The sequence below is a fragment of the Sardina pilchardus genome, chromosome 23, assembly GCF_963854185.1.
Source record: "Sardina pilchardus chromosome 23, fSarPil1.1, whole genome shotgun sequence".
NCBI lineage: Eukaryota > Metazoa > Chordata > Actinopteri > Clupeiformes > Clupeidae > Sardina > Sardina pilchardus.
The window spans coordinates 10520987-10542658 of record NC_085016.1 but is presented as its reverse complement, the minus strand read 5'-3'; the positions used below and the strand labels follow the sequence as shown (position 1 = coordinate 10542658).

Here is a 21672-nt window from a genome sequence, read left to right as displayed (position 1 = left end):
TCCCGCTCCCGCTCCTTGTCCCCGAACCAGGAGAAGGGCATGCAGGAGGGCACGGAGGACACGGAGCCGGTGGGGGACATGTTGCCACTGGACACGTCCAGCAGGTCCCCAGAACCCCTGCCCACACACACACACACACACACACACACACACACACACACATTTTAACCATTTATTTATGTCCACATGAAGAAAATGGTACAGGGAAACAAATATTAAAGATGCAATACAATACATACGCAAACTCCTACTCAAAAGCCTACACACACACAGACACACACACACACACACACAGAGAGAGAGACGGAGTGTCTTGGAAAGGCAACTCTTAAAAACTTTCAGAGTGTCTCTCATATGCTAGCGGGAAAAGAACTACATTATGCTGGCAGTTACATAACCGCCTCAATTACGCAGGGCTCCATCTGTGGAGTTTGCTCTGGGAGTTCAGGTTGGGATAATGGCCAACGCTGACCCTACATTAGCAGCACACGGCTATAAAAAGCAAGTGCTGTCGAGAAAAAAACGAGAAAAAAAAACGAGAGGAAGGAAGCGTAAAGAGTGGAAGTGGCAGTGAAGTAGCCCATCGCTTTTCCAGGAAAAGGTGCCCCTCCGCTCCGCTCACGACATACCTGCTCTCTAGGGATCCCCGCAGAGCGTCCCGGTCTTGCTTGCGACCTTTGCCCCCAGACTTCCTCAGGCCACTGCAGGGAATAAGAACATTCCAGAAGAGCCCACACACAAGGGGAATGAGGTTTCATTTGACAGTGGCCTTCACTCATTACTGGATGCTAATGAATGCAAGTCGTACTAGTAGAGTAGAACTAGTAGAACTCAGACAGGTTGTGTTGTTTTCCTTGTTTCAGCCATATAGTAAACACACTCTGCTTGAGCAAACCCACCTGAAATCAGGGAATCTCTTTTTGGACTTCCCAGATGAAGAGCTGTCAGGGTCCTCATCTGAAACGGACACCTCAGTCAGTAACTCTTCGCACCATATGCAGCATTACAGAGCTCCCTCAACATCCACAACATCCACATCCACAAGTGTAACTCACACACACACAGTCATTGAGTGAGATAAACAGTCATTTCCACTGAGTTACACACACACACAAAGACAAACACACACACACACACAAAGACAGACACACACACACACAGACACAGACACAGACACAGACACAGACACAGACACAGACACAGACACAGACACACACACACACACACACACACACACACACACACACACACACACACACACACACACACACACACACACACACACACACACACACACACACACACACACACACACACACACACACACACACACACACACACAGACAGACAGACAGACAGACAGACAGACAGACAGACAGACAGACAGACAGACAGACAGACAGACAGACAGACAGACAGACAGACAGACAGACAGACAGACAGACAGACAGACAGACAGACAGACAGACAGACAGACAGACACACACACACACACACACACACACACACACACACACACACACACACACACACACACACACACACACACACACACACACACACACACACACACACACACACACACAGACACACACACACAGACAGACAGACACACACACACATACACACACACGCACACACGCACACACACGCACACACACACACACGCACACACATGCACACACACACCTCTGCTCTTGCTGGCCTTGCTCTTGTCCCTGCTCTTGGAGCGGCGGCTCCTGAGGCTCTGCAGGAGGCTGGAGGGGGAGTGGGGGGTGGACGCGTCGGTCGGGGGCGACACGCTGGGGCTGGCGCTGACCTCTCCTTGACCCCCGCCCCGGGGGGTGCAGGGCAGGGGCGATGCGGAGCCGCTGGTGTCCCCCCCGGAGGTGGCGGCGCGTGTGGCCCCCTCGAGGGTCAGGACGGGCACGGGCAGCGACAGGCTCTCCAGGAGGGACTTACGACTACTGCTGGACTCCAGCGCCTCATCTGCCCTCTCGTCTGGCTCCTGCACACACACACACACATACCACACACACACACACGCACACACGCACACACACACATGCATACACACACCCACAAATGCATAAACACACACACACACACGCACACAAATGACCTCATTTTCACTCATATGGTATGGCAAATAAACAGACACTGGTTTAAGTTAGATCACTACAGATTTCAGAACATCATTCAGGAACCTTATACAGGTGCAGGTATATTGAGGTGCAGTCAAACTGATAGCTATAGTACCCCTCATCAGAGGGTTCTAAGGGTTCTAAAGAACAGGTTTCATCTCAAGGATATTGGAACACCAGTGTCCGTTTCTCTACTCAGAGAGTCCAGTCAGGACAGCATGCCTACAGCATCTCCTGTGAAAGACGTGTGTGAGTGGACCATTAGAGAGAAGGTTCTGGAGCGTGCCTGACCTGGTTCTGGCCGGGAGACTTGCGGGCCGACTCGCGGAGCTTGTGCCTGGACGGGCGCTGGCGCCGGGACCTCTGGGCCAGCTGAGCCTTGGCCCGATGGGCACTGCAGTCCAGACGGTGGGTCTCGGGCACCGCGCCACCCCAGTCTGGATCTGAGGAGGTCAGGAGAGGATGGATTCACTCCTCCTTTTACAATCTCTCTCCCTCTGTCTCTGCTTCTCTACATCCTTCTGTTTCCCCCTCTCTCTCTCTCTCTCTCTCTCTGCCTGTCTATCTGTATCTGCTTCTCTCTCGCTGTCTGCTTCTCTACATTCTTTTGCTTCCTTCTCTCTCTCTCTCTTTCTCTCACCATGTCCTTCTGTGTCCTCTCGCTCCCTCTCTCACTCTTCATGTCTCTGTCTGTCTCACTCTCTCTATGTCCTTCTCTCGGTTTCTCTCTCTTACCGTCACATGGTATCTGTCCATCTCTCTCTGCAAGTCCAGCTGTCTCTCCCTCAATCACTTAATTCTTCTAGCTTCACTGAGTCTTTCCGTATCATACAAACACCGCCACCATCTTCATGCTCACTCACTCTGCGCCTCACTTCAACAGCAGTCCCACTCCAGCCTACAGTATATTTCCAGGTTAGACTCATCTCATCTCTTAATCAGGGCACAGGGGTGACCTACCAGAGATGGGCTCGTCGGTGGAGAGGCCGTTCCGGTCGGAGGCTCCAGACTCCGGGCTGCTGAGCCGACTCTCCTCCCCTGGTACCCTGAGCTCAGTCAGGGGCTGCTGCTCCACATGTCCCCTGCCCTCCAGCACAGCCATCTAGGGGCACACAGCACAGACAGAGGTGGGGGGAGAGGAAAAGAGAGGCAGGGAGGTGGAGAGGGGAGAGGGGGTCAAATATTTTCCTTTTTAATGCTTTTTACATTTTTGGTGTATTGTACGTACACCCATTACATTGACTTCTCAATATTACAAAACAGTCATGCCAATTAAACGTATTTGAATAGTAAAATGAATGTGAAAAGCATGAAGGTGAGTGAGTGAGAAAGAAAGAAAGAAAGAAAGAAAGAAAGAGAGAGAGAAAGAAAGAAAGAAAGAAAGAAAGAAAGAAAGAAAGAAAGAAAGAAAGAAAGAAAGAAAGAAAGAAAGAGAGAAAGGACAACAGGGCAATCAATAACCAGTACACCTTAATTTTCCTCATGCAATGACGATTACATTTTCATTATACAGCCTAACTTGATCTGACACTTTCCTTTCCTCCCCTTTTAAGTGTTGCGTGGTGACTTTGTAGCTAAGGATGTACTTTTCTAACCTTCCTCTATGGCATTTTAATCACAGAAAATGAATGTGGATGGGTCAAATAGCAAGACAAGGTAAGCTTTTTTTGTTTTCCTCACAGCTAGTATAGCAGTATTTTTTCCCTCGAGGTCATCATAAGATACACAGGCCATAAGAGAGGGAAGAAACACAGTGTTGATACATGGGGGAAGAGGTTGCCTTCTAAGTTCTTCCTCACTCCAGGCTCCATAGCGACTGCTTGTAGGACCATATTTGCCCATAGTGGTAGTGCTATGAATACCACACCCATGAGTGTGTGAGTTATAAAGAACATCGGGCATCTCTAAGAATGTATTTGTGAGTCCCTACGAGAGTGTGTGTATGTATGGGTGTGTGTGTGTGTGTGTGTGTGTGTGTGTGTGTGTCTTATGACAAAACAGTGTGAACCTACACCCCGACCCATCCAAACAGATGAGGCTTGTACGTGCACCAATACCCCCCCCCCCCCCCCCCCAAACACACATACACACCTTCCCATGCATCCGAACTGTGGCTTGTACCTGCTCCAATATCCTCCACCCAACACACACACACACACACCTTCTCCTACACACACATACACACCTTCCCCTATACACACATACACACCTTCCCCTACACACACACACACACACATACAGTACACACCTTCCCCTACACACACACACACACACACACACACACACACACACACACACACACACACACACACACACACCTTCCCCTCCATCCGAACCGTGTGTGCTGGGCCTCCTACAGTACCTGCTCCAACAGCTTCTCCACTTTCTTCTGGAAGTCTCTCTCCCTCTCCTCCAGCAGCCTCCTCAGCTCCTCCTCCCTCCTCACGAACTCCGCCGCTCTGCCAACACAACAAACGGCCATTAGGCGCGGCTAAAAATAGCACCCGCAGAAGAAACACAGGCATTTGAACGAGAAATAAAAATAGCCGCCACACTGATTAATATTTCAAAGTGACTTGGCTGGATGTGAGACTCGGGGTATAGTCCGGGTGGACAGAACTTTATGAAAGTTGACTGAGGCGGCAGATAAAGTGTACGTACGCAAAAACGCAAAAAAACGTTTCACCCCGAGACACTTTGTGAATTATAGACTCGACATAAACTCAAACAAAACACTGATTGTGTGTGTGTGTGAGTGTGTGTGTGTGTGTGTGTTTTTCCAACTTATTTTTTTGTGTGTTTTGTGTCCCCCAGGATGCTGATTGTATGTGTGTATATGTGTGTGTGTGTGTGTGTGTGTGCGCTCTCTGTGTCTCCCAGCATGCTGATTGTATGTGTGTGTGTGTGTGTGTGTGTGTGTGCACGCGCACGTGTGTGTGTGTGTGTCACCTCTTCTCGTGCTCCTGCAGCTGGCTCTGGGTGTCGCTGTAGCGCAGCTCCATGGCCTGCTGCTGGGCCTGGGCCTGCCGGAGGTTCTGGCTGACCGTCTCGCACAGCCGCTGCGACTCCTGCCAGCAGCCCTCCATGGTGCGCAGCCGCTCCGTGCTGGCCTGCCACCGCTCCTCCAGGTCCGCAGTCCGCCGCTCCCAGGACGCCCTCTCCCCCTCATACACCCGCATCTGCAGAGAGAGCACATCCAGCTTACACTCAGCTCCTTATAGCAAACATAACAGTGTGGGTGTTGTTGTTGTTGTTATTGTTGTTGTTGTTGCTAGCTTGATAGCAGCAGCAGCAGTATTGCTGGTGGTACAGTCTCTGTTTTAGCTCGTTTTGATAGTGTTTGGCAGAACCTATCAAATAGTCGCATTGGGCATAAGCCGCAGGACAGTGTTTTAGGAAAGTGTGTTGCCGAACATGACTATGATTGAGAATATCCAGATCCTAGCAATGACTCACCTCTCTACTACTGACCAGATTCTGTCAGTAGTGAACTACTTTGCTAACAAGCCATCTTTTCCCTTGCCACTCTTTTATGAGATCCCAAAGGATGTGCCTTGATGGCAAACTAGTCTCCAGAAGCTCTTTGTGTGAACACACGCAGACACAAATACACATCTACTCTATACTGTGAGTCCCTTTTGATAAAAATGTCAGCTAGGTAAAGTGGACAATATAAGCATGTCATGACGGTCATACAAAATAGAATGTTTATATGGCAACACATTTTTTACATGAATAAAAAAGAAGGGGAACTGAACAGTCACTTACCTTCTCGTTCATCCCTCTCAGCTCTGCTACGGTGGTGATGTGCTTGTTTTTCAGCTGTTGGAAGCAAAAAACACAAAACATGGAAACCATGAACGGAAACATGCAAAACGATTTCCAATAGCTTGCTATCAATTTATTTTTGTTTTTATTTACATTAAAAAAACAACTTCAGAGCTTGTACTTATGCACGGCCATTCAAGCTGTAAAGACCATATGCCCAGGTCTTCATCAGGTTCTCAGCCTCAGACAAGAGCTGCAAACTGGAATTTGGTCAAAAAGGACTTGGGACTATATGGCCAGATAAAGTGACTACAGACAACAGCTGCAAACTAACTGGAATTTGGTCAAAAAGGACTTGGGACAATATGGCCAGGTAAAGTGACTACTGCACGGGAGCACACCTACAGTATCCCCTACTTTGGTCTTCATCCTCATGCTGAACTAATGACATCTGCACTGTAGTACATCTGTGTCATTCACGTCCTGTACTGTACTGTACCTCTTTAAATTTCTCCCCCAGCTCAGTGGCGTCGAGGTGCTCAGGTAGAGTCCATTCGCTGCTGTCCAAGTCATCCAGCTCGTCCTGCCTCCTCTCCTCTCCGTCCACTTCCTTCTGGTCTTCCCCTTCCTCATGGTGTTCTCTCTGTGATTGGAGACAAGGCCATTAGAAGCACAGGATTAACACCAGGTGAGAACAGCTTTCACAAAACGACATTTTGGTGAGCCCTGGTGGGACATTGACAAAAGTCAGATGCAAGCCGGCCCCAGTCGTGGCGCGCCGGCGACCCGGGTTCGATTCCCGCCCCGTGGTCCTTTCCGGATCCCACCCTACTCTCTCTCCCACTCGTTTCCTGTCACCCTGTCCTATCTGATTAAAGGCATAAAAAGCCCAAAAAAATATCTTTAAAAAAAAAAAAAAAAGTCAGATGCAAGCCATCAAAGAAAGCTGCAAGTTGCAAGCTGTCTAAGGTGTCTCAAGGCTGATGACTTGTATGACCCTGTACAGAAATACATATGGTTTTGAAGCTGCTGGTCTGTGACTATATTCCCGCTATAGACCATCTCACTGTGCACTGTGCCATGCTGCATCTTACCAGGTTGAGAACTGTGACAGTTAGTGACTGATCAAATGTTAGCTCAACCAAGAGGCCACTTTGTGCATATACTTATCCAGTACATACAACGACATCTCAAACTCAATATTTACATGGGTCCGTATTGAGCCCATCTTTTGATTGGACCACTAGACACAGCGCCTGGGCTGTTCTGCGGAGAAGGAGGTGTGTTGAAATACAGCAGAGGGCCCCGACTCTTCCTCCTCCTCCTCCTCCTCCTCCTCCTCACCTTCAGGTCAGCAGGCTTGACCAGGTGGTCTTCCTCCTCTTCCTCCTCCTCTTCCTCCTCCTCCTCCTCCTGCTGCTGCTGCTGCTGCTGCTGCTGCTTGTGGTCCTTGCTCTGGTGTTTGCTGCTCTTCTCCTGGTGCAGGGTCTCACTGATGAGGCGAGCCACCTCGCTCTCCACACCGCACCTCTCCCGACCAATCAGGAAGCTTTAGAATAGGTTGGAGATGACAACACACGTTTACACAAATACCCATACTGCATGCTGATACACACACATGTACTCACACACATACAACTGGCTCTGCACGCGCACGCGCACACACACACACACACGCACACGCACACACATCCTTTATTCATAACAACAAACAATACTACTACTAACACTACTACTACCACTACCACTACTACTACAACAGTGCGTTTCCAGCAAGAGGAAGTAGGGAAGCCCGGTCGATATGTTGGATGTTGTGGACATGTGAGTAATCTCCCAGTGCTGGTATGGGGTGTGGACATAACTCTAGTAAAACATTAATACACTCACAATGCCAGATACACACAGCCTCTCTCTGTCTCTGCCTGCTAGCCACTCTCTCTTGCAATCACACACACACACACACACACACACACACACACACACACACACACACACACACGCGCCCTCTCTCTGTCTCGGCCTTCTCACCACTCTCTCTTGCAATCACGCACAAAGAGCAATAAAAGAGTCACATAAAATTCAGTAATGAACTTCTCTCTTTCACACACCTGCACATTGAGGCAGAGAAACACACATGCTTCCCTTGGACGCGCGCACACGCACACACCCACATGTATGCACACACACACACACGCATACACACACCTTCACAGTTACACTCATAAATGCTGATAACCTCAAACCTGAATTCATATCTTTTGAAGCAGACGCTATTGTTTGAACAATGACACAGTTCTCATTCCTGAGGATCTCAGGTAGATGCTCTACTCTCCACCACACCCTTCCAGACAGTAAATGATTACCTACAGTGTGCTTGATCTGGTTCACCGCACACAGACCAAATGGCACTGCAAAATATGTAACCAGACTGGAAGGGTAGAGTAAGGCTTAACTAAATATGTGTTTTAAGTGTAGGGTTTATAGAAGGGATTCTGGTGTGGATCAAAACACAGGAGTACCCAGCTTTGTTTCTAGTCAATTTAAATCCCAAACTCCTGACTTCACAATACATAATTTAGACAGGCCGTCAAAACATCTCAGTACATGTGCTAATGAGTTAATGAGTTGAGTTCAATGTTCAATGTCAATGTTAATGTGGGGTAATGATTAATAGCATACCAAGAGCCTAATAAAAGATCAAATAAATGTTTGATCAATCATAAATAATATATGACTTTTTATGTACTCACTCACACATGCACACAAGTTAGTTTTCCTTGCAGGTGTATGGTGTGGTGCATCAGGTATAACAACTAGACTCTCTCACCTGACCAGACCTCTGGTGTTCTTGAGCACGGTGGCTGCAAACATCTGGGTGACGCCCACCAGACTCACCTTGTCCACCTCCACAATCTGGTCATTCACCTTGATGCTGATGGGACAGAAAACAAGACTGAGTGAAACTATTCATCCACAATGTGCAAACGCATGCACCAAAAATAAAGAAAGAAAGAAAGAAGTAAAGAAAGACAGAAGACAGAAAGAAAGAAAAATAGAAAGAAAAATACATCTCAGGAGACAGATATTATTAAAAAAAATGATATCAAACGATATGAAACACAATAAAGCCCACAATCTTTTTTGCCATTCTAGTCCTTTGATCTGGACTCTGGGCTGGGTTCATAGAGAACAGAGGATCTCCACTGCACTGGATCACTAAAGGTCTTGTTGGAAGTTAGTAGAGTTCCAGAGGAGAGTACATGCTGAAGGGTGTCTATGTCCTCTAAAGAACAGCATGCATGCTTCATAATCTCTCCATTGGGGATTAGGTTGCCTGAGCCACAGAGGACGATCACAGTGACTCTACTGACGGGGCTAGTTAGATGGGGAGCTAGTAAGAGGAAGGTGAGCAGTAACTACTGTAGGACATTATGGAGTCTTTTACCAGTTCTCCCTAAGATTCGTCACATATTGATACCTACAGTAAACTCTCACTCCCAAACTTCTATGCTTGGTTAGGATCTCCTTGTTGTTGTCACTTTTCAAATCCTTTGGTACTCCTCTAGCATCCGTTTTCAGTGCAAAGTGTAGTACGACTGACTTTCATAGCGTATAAAGCATAGACACCTATACAAATAATATAAAAGTAGGCTTAAAGTCACAGTCGGTGGATTTTTGCGGGGAGCCCAACACGAGTCCTTGACATAGAAAACCATACAAGGGACTATAGCAAGTGAATGTCAATTGTCAATTACTTAAGTAGAGTTAAAGACTGGTTATAGGATAAGGTGTGTGTGTGTGTGTGTGTGTGTGTGTGTGTGTGTGTGTGTGTGTGTGTGTGTGTGTTGGGTCAACATAATCAGGGAATAACGCCCTCATCATTTATGTGCTACTTACCGCCCATCCCGCTGGACTGCCCCTCCCTCCGTGATGGTTTTGATGAAGATGCCCAGCTTCTCCAGACCCTGGTCAGCACCCACACCCATCCCTATGATGCTAATCCCCAGCCCAGTGTCCTCTGCATGGGGACGCACCGAGAGGGGAGAGAGAGAGAGAGGATAATATAAACATGAGAGTACACTGCTGCTTTACTCCTAGTCTACAATCAACACATTTAGAGAGGGGGGGGGGGAGAGGGAAAGAGAGAAAGGAAGAGAGAGAAAAGAAGGGAAAGAGAGAGATAGAGGGAAAGAGAGAACAGAAGGGAGAAAGAAAGGGAAGGGAGATAGAGAGAGAGAGGATAATATAAACATGATAGTACACTGCTGCTTTACTCCTAGTCTACAATCAACACATTTAGAGAGGGGGGGGAGAGGGAAAGAGAGAAAGGAAGTAGAGATGCACCGATTGCAAGTTTTTGGCCGATTCCGATTTCCGATTTTTCATCGAGTTTGACCGGCCGATACCGATTTTAGCCGATTCCGATTTAATTTCCAGCAATATAATAACAAAGAGTTATTTTCTAGCCTATATTTTTTTTAATACAACATGTAATGTAATCAACTTATCAATGGCTGGTAGAAAAATGTGAATAGACAGATTCTTCTTCAAGTCTTCTTCAGCTGCAGTAATCCAAGTGTGGGACATTCATTTCACACATGTAGAAATGCACTAGGAACACTATTTCTTTTCTTCTCACATCCATATGCAATATCCAACTGCAAATATCTTCAGAATACTGATAACTGAAGTTAGTGCTACATAGGCTGAGATGTTGGAAAATGACAACAAAAAAAAATTATTTTGAGAAGCCTTGAAACACAGCAAATGACTTTACATTCTCAGTCCACACTCTTCTTTGAACTTTCGCGATTGCTTGCGGATACTAAGGAAGTGTCCATATTTGGATGGCATAACGTCATGCAGGAGCTTTCCAACGACACCACGCATGATATGTTTTGTATCACGGTCGCGGTAGTTTATGACACGTTATAATGCTAACTTTTGGCGAATTTAGAAGAAATATACAGGCGTGATCAGACAAAAGGTAATGAAATAAACCTCTAAATGTGTAAATCGGACTTAGTTGTTGTAGTAGTGTGAAAGAATACATGATAAGTTGGCAAACCGAAGCAAAACTATGTTTATTCCTGCCGTGCTATGTCGCTGCTTATTGATAGCGCTTGTGGTTCAGCTGTGGGCACGCAATTAGCGGCAAGGACGGGCTTTGATGAGCGCTGTAACCTGAAGTGACAGCTTAGTATAGTAAATTCCACGCAATATGGCAAAGCACAGCGTTCGCTGCATAGAAAAACTCAGTATTAGCGCTTTATCTAGCCCTGACTGTTGGCCTAGCTTCATCAAACTTTGCAAACTCAGCTGTGAGTGTGATGTTGTTACAAGTACGTGCGAGTGCATTTGACCGGCATAAAATCGGCATGTCTCAGACTGACCGGCCGGTCGCCGGTCGTGGCCGATCACGTGAAAATCGGCCGATTCCAATCGGCGGCCGATCGATCGGTGCATCTCTAAAAGGAAGAGATAGAAAAGAAGGGAAAGAGAGAGATAGAGGGAAAGAGAGAACAGAAGGGAGAAAGAAAGGGAAGGGAGATAGAGAGAGAGAGAGGATAATATAAACATTTTGTACACTGCTGCTTTACTCCTAGTCTACAATCAACACATTTAGAGAGGGGGGAGAAAGAGAGGGAAAGAGAGAAAGGAAGAGAGAGAAAAGAAGAAAAAAAGAGAGAGATAGAGGGAAAGAGAGAGAAAGGAAGGGAGAGCGAGAGAGGGAGAGCAAGAGAGAAAGGAAAGGAGAGAGAAAAGAAGGGAAAGAGAGAGATAGAGGGAAAGAGAGAAAGGAAGGGAGAAAGAAAAGGAAGGGAGAGAGAGAGGGAGAGCAAAAGAGAGAGAAAACACTCACCCTTGCGGATCTCCACAGGGAAGACATCCATCTTCTCCACCCTCTTCTCCAGCTCATACTCAGCTGAGGCCGAGACCGGGTCCACATCCTCATTCCTGCGGTCGTACTCCTCATTGGAATATGTACTGAACACCTGTGTGTGTGTGTGTGTGTGTGTGTGTGTGTGTGTGTGTGTGTGTGTGTGAGAGAAAGACAGAGAACAGCATTAATGGAAAGTAAAAATGAATTCTTGCCTGTTTTAATCATACTGCCTATACAGTATGTACATGTGTGTGTGAGTGTGTGTGTGTGTGTGTGTGTGTGTGTGTGTCATACTCTTGTATGACCCAGCTGTACAGTATTGTTTGGATACTATGATATCATACTCAGTATTACCGATTCCCAAGAAAAACTATTGGGAACATGCATGCAGTAGAGAGCTATCAAACCAGCAGAGCAGAGAATCAGCTCAACTCTCCCTTTTACAAACTAACAGCTGGCTGGGAATTCAACAAGATATCTACACTCAGGCATGCTGTTATTATGGAAAACACACACACACACACACTACGCAGAGAGAGAGAGAGAGAGAAACCGAACACAAGCGTGGTTTGTTTATTCCTAGGTCCTCCAACTGTGAATGCCTGTGTGATTATAATGTCACCCTCAGTTCAGCGCCGGCAGAACACCGAGTCGCCACAGACACTTAACACCCTTAATCAGTTTGTTCCATCTCCCTCTTCTCTCTCAGCACTCACTCACTCACTCTCTCTCTCTTTCTTAGCACTCTCTCTCTCTGTTAGCACTCTCTCTCTCTCTCCTAGCTCTCTCTCTCTCTCTCTCTCGTTGACTAGTTCCATCTCCCTCTTCTCTCTCAGCACTCACTCACTCTCTTTCTCTTTCTTAGCACTCTCTCTCTCTCTCTCTCTCTCTCTCGCTGACTAGCTCCATCTCCCTCTTCTCTCTCTCTCTTTGCTCTCTCTCTCACTCAGCACACTCTCTCTCTCTCTCTCTCTTAGCTCTCTCTCTCTCTCTCTTAAGGGGCATTCACATACGTCGCTACTCGCACATCGCTCCTCGCTTCAGTTAACTGTCAATCATCTCTATTCTACATTCTGATTTGGTACTCGCTTCACTCGCTTCACTCGCATCGCTGGAAGTTAAAATTATTTTAACTTTGTACCCGCCCACATCGCATCGCTAGTCCTCGCATCGCCTGTCCTGGCCACATTCAGCTAGAACACATTCACTTTACATTGACAGTTCTCGCTCAGAGATGGGCGAGTAGCGACGTATGTGAATGCAGCTTTAGCTCTCTCTCTCTCTCTTAGCACTCTCTCTCTCTCACGTTGACTGGCTCCATCTCCCTCCTCTCCCTCACTATACTAGCTCTCTCACCCTTCTCTCTCTCTCTCACTCGCTCACTTTCACTCTGTTTTAACCTCTCTTTCACTTCTTCCTCTACCTCATTTACTCTTAAAGTCACACAAGAGAGACCATTTAAAAGGTTACAGTCCCATGAAATACAAAAAAATTATCCTAATTGCTATGGAAGAATTCACTAAGCAAACAGACTGTTCACAGTCTGGTTGTCTTCAGCAGAACATCAAACAAAAGGCAGATATATGCAATGAATGTGTATAAACAAGTAAGATTCTCTCTATCTCTCTCTCTCTCTCTCTTTCTGTGTGTGTGTGTGTGTGTGTGGGTGTGTGTGTGTGTTTCAGTGCAGCACGGCACGGCACCGAAGCAGTCAGATTAGGACACGCGGTCACTCTGCCGGTCAGGCTGTCAGCACTTCTAGAGCAGCAGCAGCCCATCAACAAAGCCCAGAACCAGAGACTCCCTCCCTGCACTGCCCTGCACTGCACTGGCCTGTACACACACACACACACACACACACACTCCCTCTCCCGCTCCCTCTCCTGCTCCTGCTCACACTCTCTGCTTTTGTCAATGCCAGAACAAAGCACACAACCCAGTACAATGCACACACACACACACAACCCCAGTACAACAACACACACACAACACACGCAGTCCTGGACAACACACACACACACGCACACACAGCCCTGCACACAACACACAACCCAGCACAACACACACAGTCCTGGTCAACACACTCATGCAGCCCTGCACCCCCCCCCCCCACACACACACACACACACACACACACACACACACACACACGCACGCCTGCACACAACACACACAACCATGCATGCACACAATGCATACCATACGCACACAATGAACACCACACACACACACACACACTCAACAAAAAACCCACACAACACACTATAACTATGAACACAAGACACAACCACACGACACAACACACCATAACTATGAACACGAGACACAACCACGCAATCAATACACATAGCTATGCACATCATAACAACACACAACCATTTCACTGCGGTCGACTGAACATGCCTGGGGTTAGTGTTAGTCGAGGGAAGTTTGTTTGGGATCTGGGTACGGATGGAACAGCAGGCTTTGCATTTCTGATTGTTATATTACTCAAAGTCTCCACTATTGGCAAATTTTTTCTTTCTGAACAATTTTCTGCATAACCCAACGCGCGCGCGCACGCGCACACGCACACGCACACGTACACGCACACACAAAACACACACACACACACACACACACACACACACACACACACACACAGTTAATTCCGGCCATGTGTCCACATAAGTAAGAGTAAGCGGGCAGTTATTAAGCATTATCTGAGTGGGGGTTCATGTGTGCTTACAGGTATGTTTGCCCCCTGTGTTGTGGATTAGAGTGAGCCCTCTCTGCCTCCCAATGAGCAGGCCGGGACACTGAGGGAGCTCCGGCTCAGTTTTGGGATGAGCGCTGAGACTCCGCAACCCTCTCGCTAAACAAGGCCCCCGATTGGCATTGTGTGGAAATCAGGTCAGACTCTTCTTTTTTCTCTCTCTCCCTTTCCCTGAGCGTCTGAAACCACGCTGGAGACGAGTGAATGATTTTATTTTAGGAATCAGTTGGCGAACTCGGTGCCTTTGTCTCTCTCTCTCTCTCTCTCTCTCTCTCTCTCTCTCTCTCTTTGTGCTTTTCTCGAGCACTCTCACACACCTATGCAGTGATCTCTTATAGGGCTCTATTTAAGGATATCTGGCTTTCTGTTGTCAAACCCTTTCTGTTTGATACAGGTGTGTGGGGGTTTGACCTGAGCCAGGTGTTCTTTGAGCTCAGGTGAAGAGCAAAAGCCTGTGTTGTGAGGTCTGGGTGAGTAGTGAAGATGCACTGTGCTAGTGTTGGCTAGTGTACACAGCAGTGGGTTCACTTGAGAAAAACACAGGAGGGTTTAGAAACACGGAGCCAGAGACAACTGGGACCAAGGCCCAGCCGAGATGGGACCCCCTCCCCCAACTATATCTCGTGTGTTTTCTCTCTCTCTCTCTCTCTCTCTCTCTCTCTCTCTCTCTCTCTCTCTCTGTCTCTCTCTAAAAAAAGCAGCACTCTCGCTCTTTCTCATCTTGCTTTCTCTGTCCATTTTGTGCTCCATCTTTTAATCTTTCCCATCCACATCCTTCTCTCCGTCTTCAGAACCATCTCTTTTTCAAAGAACTTCTTTTCCTCCATCTCTCTCTCTCTCTCTCTCTGCTCTTATTCTCCCCAACTTCGCCAGCTCCTGTTTCTCCCTTCCCTTCCCTCTCCCTCCTGCTCTCTCTTTCTCTCTCTCTCTCTGCTTTTGTCAAGTCCTGCATGTTGTCATGGAGCAGAGCTGAGGTGCCAAACAATGCCCTTTTCTCCACCGCACGGCTCAAACTAGCCATCCATCCTCTCTCTCTCTCTTTCACTCTCTTTCTCTCTCTCTCTCCCCCTCTGTCTATCTCTCTCTTTTTCACTCTCTCCCTCTCCCTCTCTTTCACTCTCTCTTTCACTCTCTCTCTCACACACACACACACACACACACACACACACGAATGAGTAACCTCTATTCATACAGAGAAGTCTAAATTTACCTTAGCCTAACCAGGTCACTATAAACTGATCCAGTTGTACAAAACCTAATGTGAAAAACCAAACCGAACAAAGCACAATTATGAAATCGCATCACTAAAAACAAACCTCAAATAGGCCCTAATGTTTAGTACACTCATTGTGGACTCAGATAACTGATTGAGGGCATCTCTCAGATGCAAAGTACTGTATCTAAACTCTTGTTCAGAGGCACCAGTGAGCCTCCTCTCTTTCAGAGGATATACTGGGCAGCTGTGCTGCTACTGCTGCCTTCCTCTGCTGCCGAATCCGTTTCTTCTAAATTAGTCAATCCCATGTTTTGGTAATCAGCATGAGATGAATGGTACCAGAAGGGCTTCAGTAATGTCTTCCGGTCAGCTTCCTGCATACGTTACAAAACACATTACACATCTAGTGCCCAAGAATATAACGGTTCTTTATATGGCTGACCATGTGCTAGACTCATTAGAATATGAATGATCAGAGGATGGCATCACTAACAGGATTATAACTTGAAAAAGCTACACTAACCAAATGGCAAACAGGTGGATTCACATCCTAACAGGATGAGCTTTCAGAAAGAATACCGTTATTTCCCGACTATTAGCCGCATCTTATACATTGATTTTGCAAAATTTCTTCCGCTATGAGGTTAATACAGGGGGGCAGTTAATATGGTGTTAATATGGTTTTGCTTCTTTTAACTTCCACAAAACACTGCCATGCGGCTTATACACAATGCGGCTTATATGCGGGAAATCACTGTATTGTTGAAAACGTCCCCCAGGGAGGAAAGGGGACAGGGTCCACGTGGTTCACGGACCATGAGGTGCAACCCAAATCATTTCGGAGGCCTAATGAAGGCAGGAAGTGAGCGATGAGGACACTTTGATGCCGATTTGCTGAAACCAGGACAAATACAGGATCCCGTCACAGCCACCCCCCCCCCCCGCCATGCGTTAAGACCCCAGCGCTCCGTTTTAAAAATACAACCAGGATGTGGCCACACTCAGCGTGGCGGGGCCGAAAGAAAAACAACGCTGCCGTCGGAAGATAAACGAGGAAACGGACAGATTCCTGAAGGAGGGATGCGGCCAATCGGGCCACCACCAGACAGACACGCAGATGGTGCTGAGGAGGTGTGATAAGACAGCATTGTGCTTCTGTATCTCAAATCACTACAGTGGGAACCGGTGGGGGGGAAAGACATGTGCTTACAAAAACACATGTAGAGATGAACCCTGTGAAAAACGTGCCATTTCAAGTGCTCGGAGCAAAGAAGACCTCTACTTGTGCTTAAACCACACACACACACACACAGAGATTCAGATACAGCATGGTGCATATCCTTCAGGAAGGTTTTGTGTCTCTGTGTGTTTTGCTTCGGAATAGTGATATATAGCATACAAGACACCCCCATACTGTATGGCCCATGCATGCATACTGTATGTGTGTGTGTGTGTGTGTGTGTGTACGAGGGAGTCTGTGTGTATGCATGTGTGTGTGTGTGTGTGTGTGTGTGTGTGTGTGTGTGTGTGTGTGTGTGGTTGTGTGGTCTGCATTCTGCAAGAGATTACTAAGGGCTATCCTGGGGACAGTAGTTCATCCCTTCATATCCCTTGAGTCCATCATGAAATTACATGACCTTGTTGAGCAAACATGAACACAAAGAGCAGTGAAGCAGAGAACAGCTTCACTAAACTCAGACACACACACACACACACACTGTTTCCAATAATTGTGAGTATTATGAAAGTTTAACATCAGATCGTACTGGGGGAAACAGGTGCACTTATTTCAGGGCACTAACTTGAAGGGTTTGTTTTCTTTGTACATCTTCCTTAGTTCCCTTTGGAGGATGATAAGGACAAAGTCAGTTCTCAGACACTCCCTTTTCGTGTGCACACACACACACACACACACACACAGAGGGGCTTTTCTTTGCCCAGGATCTCTCCCTTTCACACGCCCCTCTTTCTGGGGGTCTTGGAGCAGGTCATGTGATCGGCAGGACAATGCACTTCCTGTTTGATGCCAACCAATCCTAAACCCAGGAAGTCAGTGTGTGTGTGTGTGTGTGTGTGTGTCTGTGTGTCTGTGTGTCTGTGTGTGTGTGTGTGTGTGTGTGTGTGTGTGTGTGTGTGTGTGTGTGCGTGCGTGTGTGAGAAAGAGAAAAGACGGGGGAGAACGAGACTAGGAAAAGGAGTGAATGTCTGTATGCAATCAAATGAGCAGGACGACCCCATAGTCCTTGTGTGGGCCGCTTTGGCACCTGCTGTGTCTGGTATGTGTACCAATGTGCCCTCCCACAGACTCCACATCACATACACCACACATCAGTGTGAACAGCGCTGCATCAGGCTGCAAATCATGACTTCAGATTCAGATTCAGATTCAGATTCAGATTCAGGTTCAGATTCAGATTCAGATTCAGGTTCAGATGGCCCACTGATCTTTCAGACGCTACTTAAGAGTTAGCTACTTGGGACTAGAGCCATGTAGATACATCGTAATGCTAATGTTAATCTATGGCTAATGGCTCTGCTTGGGACTAGATGATTCAGAGTTCCCACAAATAGAAGAGTCTAGACTCTAGGCACACCTTAGTATATGGGCATGGACATGATGACACAGTACTAGTCACCACAGTGAAGTATTTCAAAAGAAGTTCATGCTAAAATGTACAAAAAAGATATCAAAGTAATGATATGATTTATCTGAGTAAGAACAGTGAGCTTAATGCAAGTAAGTACTGGACAGAACAACCGGTCACTGTATGCGAGGGTAACTTGAACGGGACAAAATTATTTATCTTAAGGGCTAGTTTTTTACCTTAAAGAGTGACTGACAAGAGTTATGCAAGAGAAAATTACACTTCTGTAGAATGCAAGCTCAGGCAAGCATGCACACTCTCTCACACACACACACACACACACACGAAAGAGTAATCAGAATGTGCTCATGGCTTGCTTGCTCTTGCATCACAGGTGTTCAAGGGGCAAATACCTTTACAAGCATGTGAGGTCTTGTCAAGTACGTAGTAGGTAGGAAAATGCCTACTGCTTCTCATAAACAAAGTAAGTGTTACTAACGGGAAATGTGTGAGTTATTAGTTCCAGTTAGTTCTTGCTATTGTGTGAAAGCTCCACGTTACACTGACACAGAAGCCTCTACACTCTTGGAAAGGTCATGGATCAAATTAAGATGGCTATTCCATTAAGCGTGTCTATGAAATGCACTATGGCCTACTGCAGCCTCATGAAAGTTAAATTAAGCAAACATTACCTTGATTGGCGCGGTGGAGAACTTGATCTTCCTCTGTGGAGCTGGATCCTCCTCATCGGAGAGTCCAGGCTGCTCGTCGTATGACACCTGACCACCTTTATCACCATCGTCCTCCTCCTCCTCCTCCTCCTCTTCCTCTTCCTCGTCTTCTTCTCGGTGGCTCTCCAGATCTCTCTCCCGGTCATCCACGAAGGCGGCGTTCTCGATCCCGCAGATCTCAGCGCAGCCGTTCACCTTGCGTTCCTCCCCGCGTCGCTCTTCCTCGGCCACGGCGTCATCTTCCTCCTCCTCGGCCGTCCTGTCCTCCGGTCCCTCGCCGAGTCCATCCAAAACTGTCTCTCCGAGGGCCCCCTTCCTCTCGTCCATCTCTTCTCGTCTCAACACATCCTTCTTCATGGCCTCACCTTCCTCTACCTCTCCATCTACTCCACCCTTCTTGTCAACAACCCCTACTTTCTTTTTCTCCCTCTGTTCATCCTCCTCCTCTTTTTCCTCCTCCTCCTCCTCTTTTTGCGTGTTTTGCTCCTGGGCTTTACTATAATTCTCCACACCGCTCTCCTGGAGATCCTCAGACTCCACCCTCTGCTGCGTTTCTCTTGGCCTGGGGCCGCTTCCCGAATGCGCCACCTGCTCTCCCGATTGGACATTTTTCCTGTCAATCGTGCGCGGCCCTGCCTCCTCGAACACATCGTCCTCCAGGTGCTCTTCCTCGTTCCCCTCGCTCTCCGACGACTCGTTCTGGAGCACCACCAGCTCTGCTCGCACAACACTCTCCACTGGCAGGTCTGCGGGGGCCTCTGTGTCCGTCAGCTCCCCAGCTCCGGGGGACTCCCTCCCCAACTCCCGTCTACCCGCATTTGAGAGATCGGCAGCGGGTGACCTTGCTGACTCTGATGTGCGGGTCACCACATCCAAACTGGTCGGTTTGGTGGGAGGGCTGGACTGAAAACTTGCACGGTTGTCCGTTTTGCAATTCCCGTTCACGGCAGGGGGATGCTGGGAGGGGTCTTGAGCGCTGGGTGAGTCGGCGGTGCTCACGGGTCTGATCTTCACTGAGTAGCAGCTGGTGACAGAGGTCGGCTGGTGGTGGCCATTAGCGGAGATGTCAGCCTTGTGGTTGGAGTCGTCGCTGTCACTGTCCAGCATGAAGCTCTCCAGTCGCCTCGACATGGGTCCAGCGTTTGTGGCCCCACTGGACTTGTGGGTGGGTGTGTCACTTTCACTCTTCCCCTTCTCTCTCTCCCTCTCCCTCTCCTCTCTTCGCCTTCCTTCGTCCTCCCAGGCTCTGGTGGTTGATGGTTTCTGACTGGGGCTTGTCGGTCTCCCCACTGTCTTCCCCTCCTCAGAGCCATTACTGTCCACAGACAAGCGGGTGCTGACTTTAGCCGGGATGGCAGGTCTCTCTGTGGACCCCGGCTCTTTCAGACCGGACTCAAAAAGCTTGCGGGTGACAGAGAACTTCACTGCCAGCGTTGCTTTGTCAATGTCCGCCTCCTCGCTCACAGAGGCTTTGTCGGAGGCGGCAGACTCTTGACTAGTGATGCTGCTCACGCTGCCCTTGTGAGAGCTGCTACTGAGCGGTCTTCTTGCGTGGCACAAATGCTTCGACATGTCGGGTTTAGTTAGGGCTGCCCCGGCATCGTGGTGCTGGCCGTCCATTTGAAGAAAAATGTTGTTTTTAATCTTGCTTCCTCGGCTGCCTGTAGGCCTGCCCCTCGCCTCTGGCATGGGGTCACCGGCCCTGTTGGCTTGGGACTTGGCTCCATCGAAAGAGCACTTGATGGTGTGAAAATCCGTCTTGTATGCGTTTCTATGAGGGGAGGCGCTCCTCAGCGATCGCTCGCCTTTGCTGTCACCCTTGATCATTTTCACAGGGGAGGGTAATGGAATAAAATAATAATGTCGCGTTGATGAAATCGGGCAAAAGTGATTAAAGTTTTATCTCAAAGAGACGCGGAGCTGATCAGGGACGTTCGACTGCTTTCCATGCGTCGTCCTTACTCAAACTTCGGAATGTAATGACTGTTCATTTTAATAACCTACAGATAAAACAGAACATCAGACAACAACACACTGTAAATATCCTATACTGGGATATAATCAACATTTACTCTTTTGCAGTTTTTTTTTCAGATTGTATGATATAATCCGCGATTCGTCCCAGAGTTAAATAAGAATATAACGAATATCCTTAATGTGGGATACTGAGCGACGAAGCGGCGTGCTCAGTTGTTAACGTTACAAGTTTAACTGTGTGTGAACTGTGTGTGACAAAGCTAAGATGAGCAAAGTAACATTGTTTTCCTACCTTTTTCCTGTATGATATAAAACGCGGTTGAGCCCGTGTAAACAGTCTACCTCGATCCATATCGCAAACCGAGAAAGTTGTCACTCCGCTGCTATCCACTCGACATCTGTTTCCCTACCTACTCCCTTTTCATACAGCCCCAGTTCCTTGCGTCTACCGCGCGTCCCAGTCTCTGTACCAGGCACGTCTCGCTGACAAGGGAGCGCGCTAAAGGCAATGGTTGTTCTGGCATGAAACAGGGAAGCTCTTGTAAACTCGTGGGAAAATACTGTGAAGCTTTTACTCCGCTCGTTCACTCAATGCCACCCCAGTGCCAGAGA

The 21672-nt window shown here is 47.7% G+C and overlaps 1 protein-coding gene across 2 annotated transcripts in view; it reads right to left on the bottom strand.

The window, feature by feature from the left end:
* Positions 1–21609, bottom strand: part of ppp1r9alb (protein phosphatase 1 regulatory subunit 9A-like B) — a 26481-nt gene extending 4872 nt beyond the window's left edge. For both annotated transcript variants that reach the window (XM_062527979.1, XM_062527980.1), the window contains exons 1-16: positions 21353–21609; positions 19045–21083; positions 11776–11908; positions 9810–9930; positions 8740–8844; positions 7257–7461; positions 6412–6555; positions 5913–5966; positions 5094–5323; positions 4507–4603; positions 3105–3246; positions 2436–2587; positions 1690–2008; positions 900–957; positions 630–701; positions 1–117 (exon numbers count right to left, since the gene is read on the bottom strand). The exon at positions 1–117 is cut by the window's left edge and continues 88 nt beyond it. In XM_062527979.1, coding sequence (XP_062383963.1) covers positions 1–117; positions 630–701; positions 900–957; positions 1690–2008; positions 2436–2587; positions 3105–3246; positions 4507–4603; positions 5094–5323; positions 5913–5966; positions 6412–6555; positions 7257–7461; positions 8740–8844; positions 9810–9930; positions 11776–11908; positions 19045–20910 — 3815 coding nt within the window. In that variant the 5' untranslated portion in view covers positions 20911–21083; positions 21353–21609. The remainder of the gene's footprint in view (positions 118–629; positions 702–899; positions 958–1689; positions 2009–2435; positions 2588–3104; positions 3247–4506; positions 4604–5093; positions 5324–5912; positions 5967–6411; positions 6556–7256; positions 7462–8739; positions 8845–9809; positions 9931–11775; positions 11909–19044; positions 21084–21352) is intronic.
* Between the last annotated feature and the right edge of the window lie 63 nt (positions 21610–21672).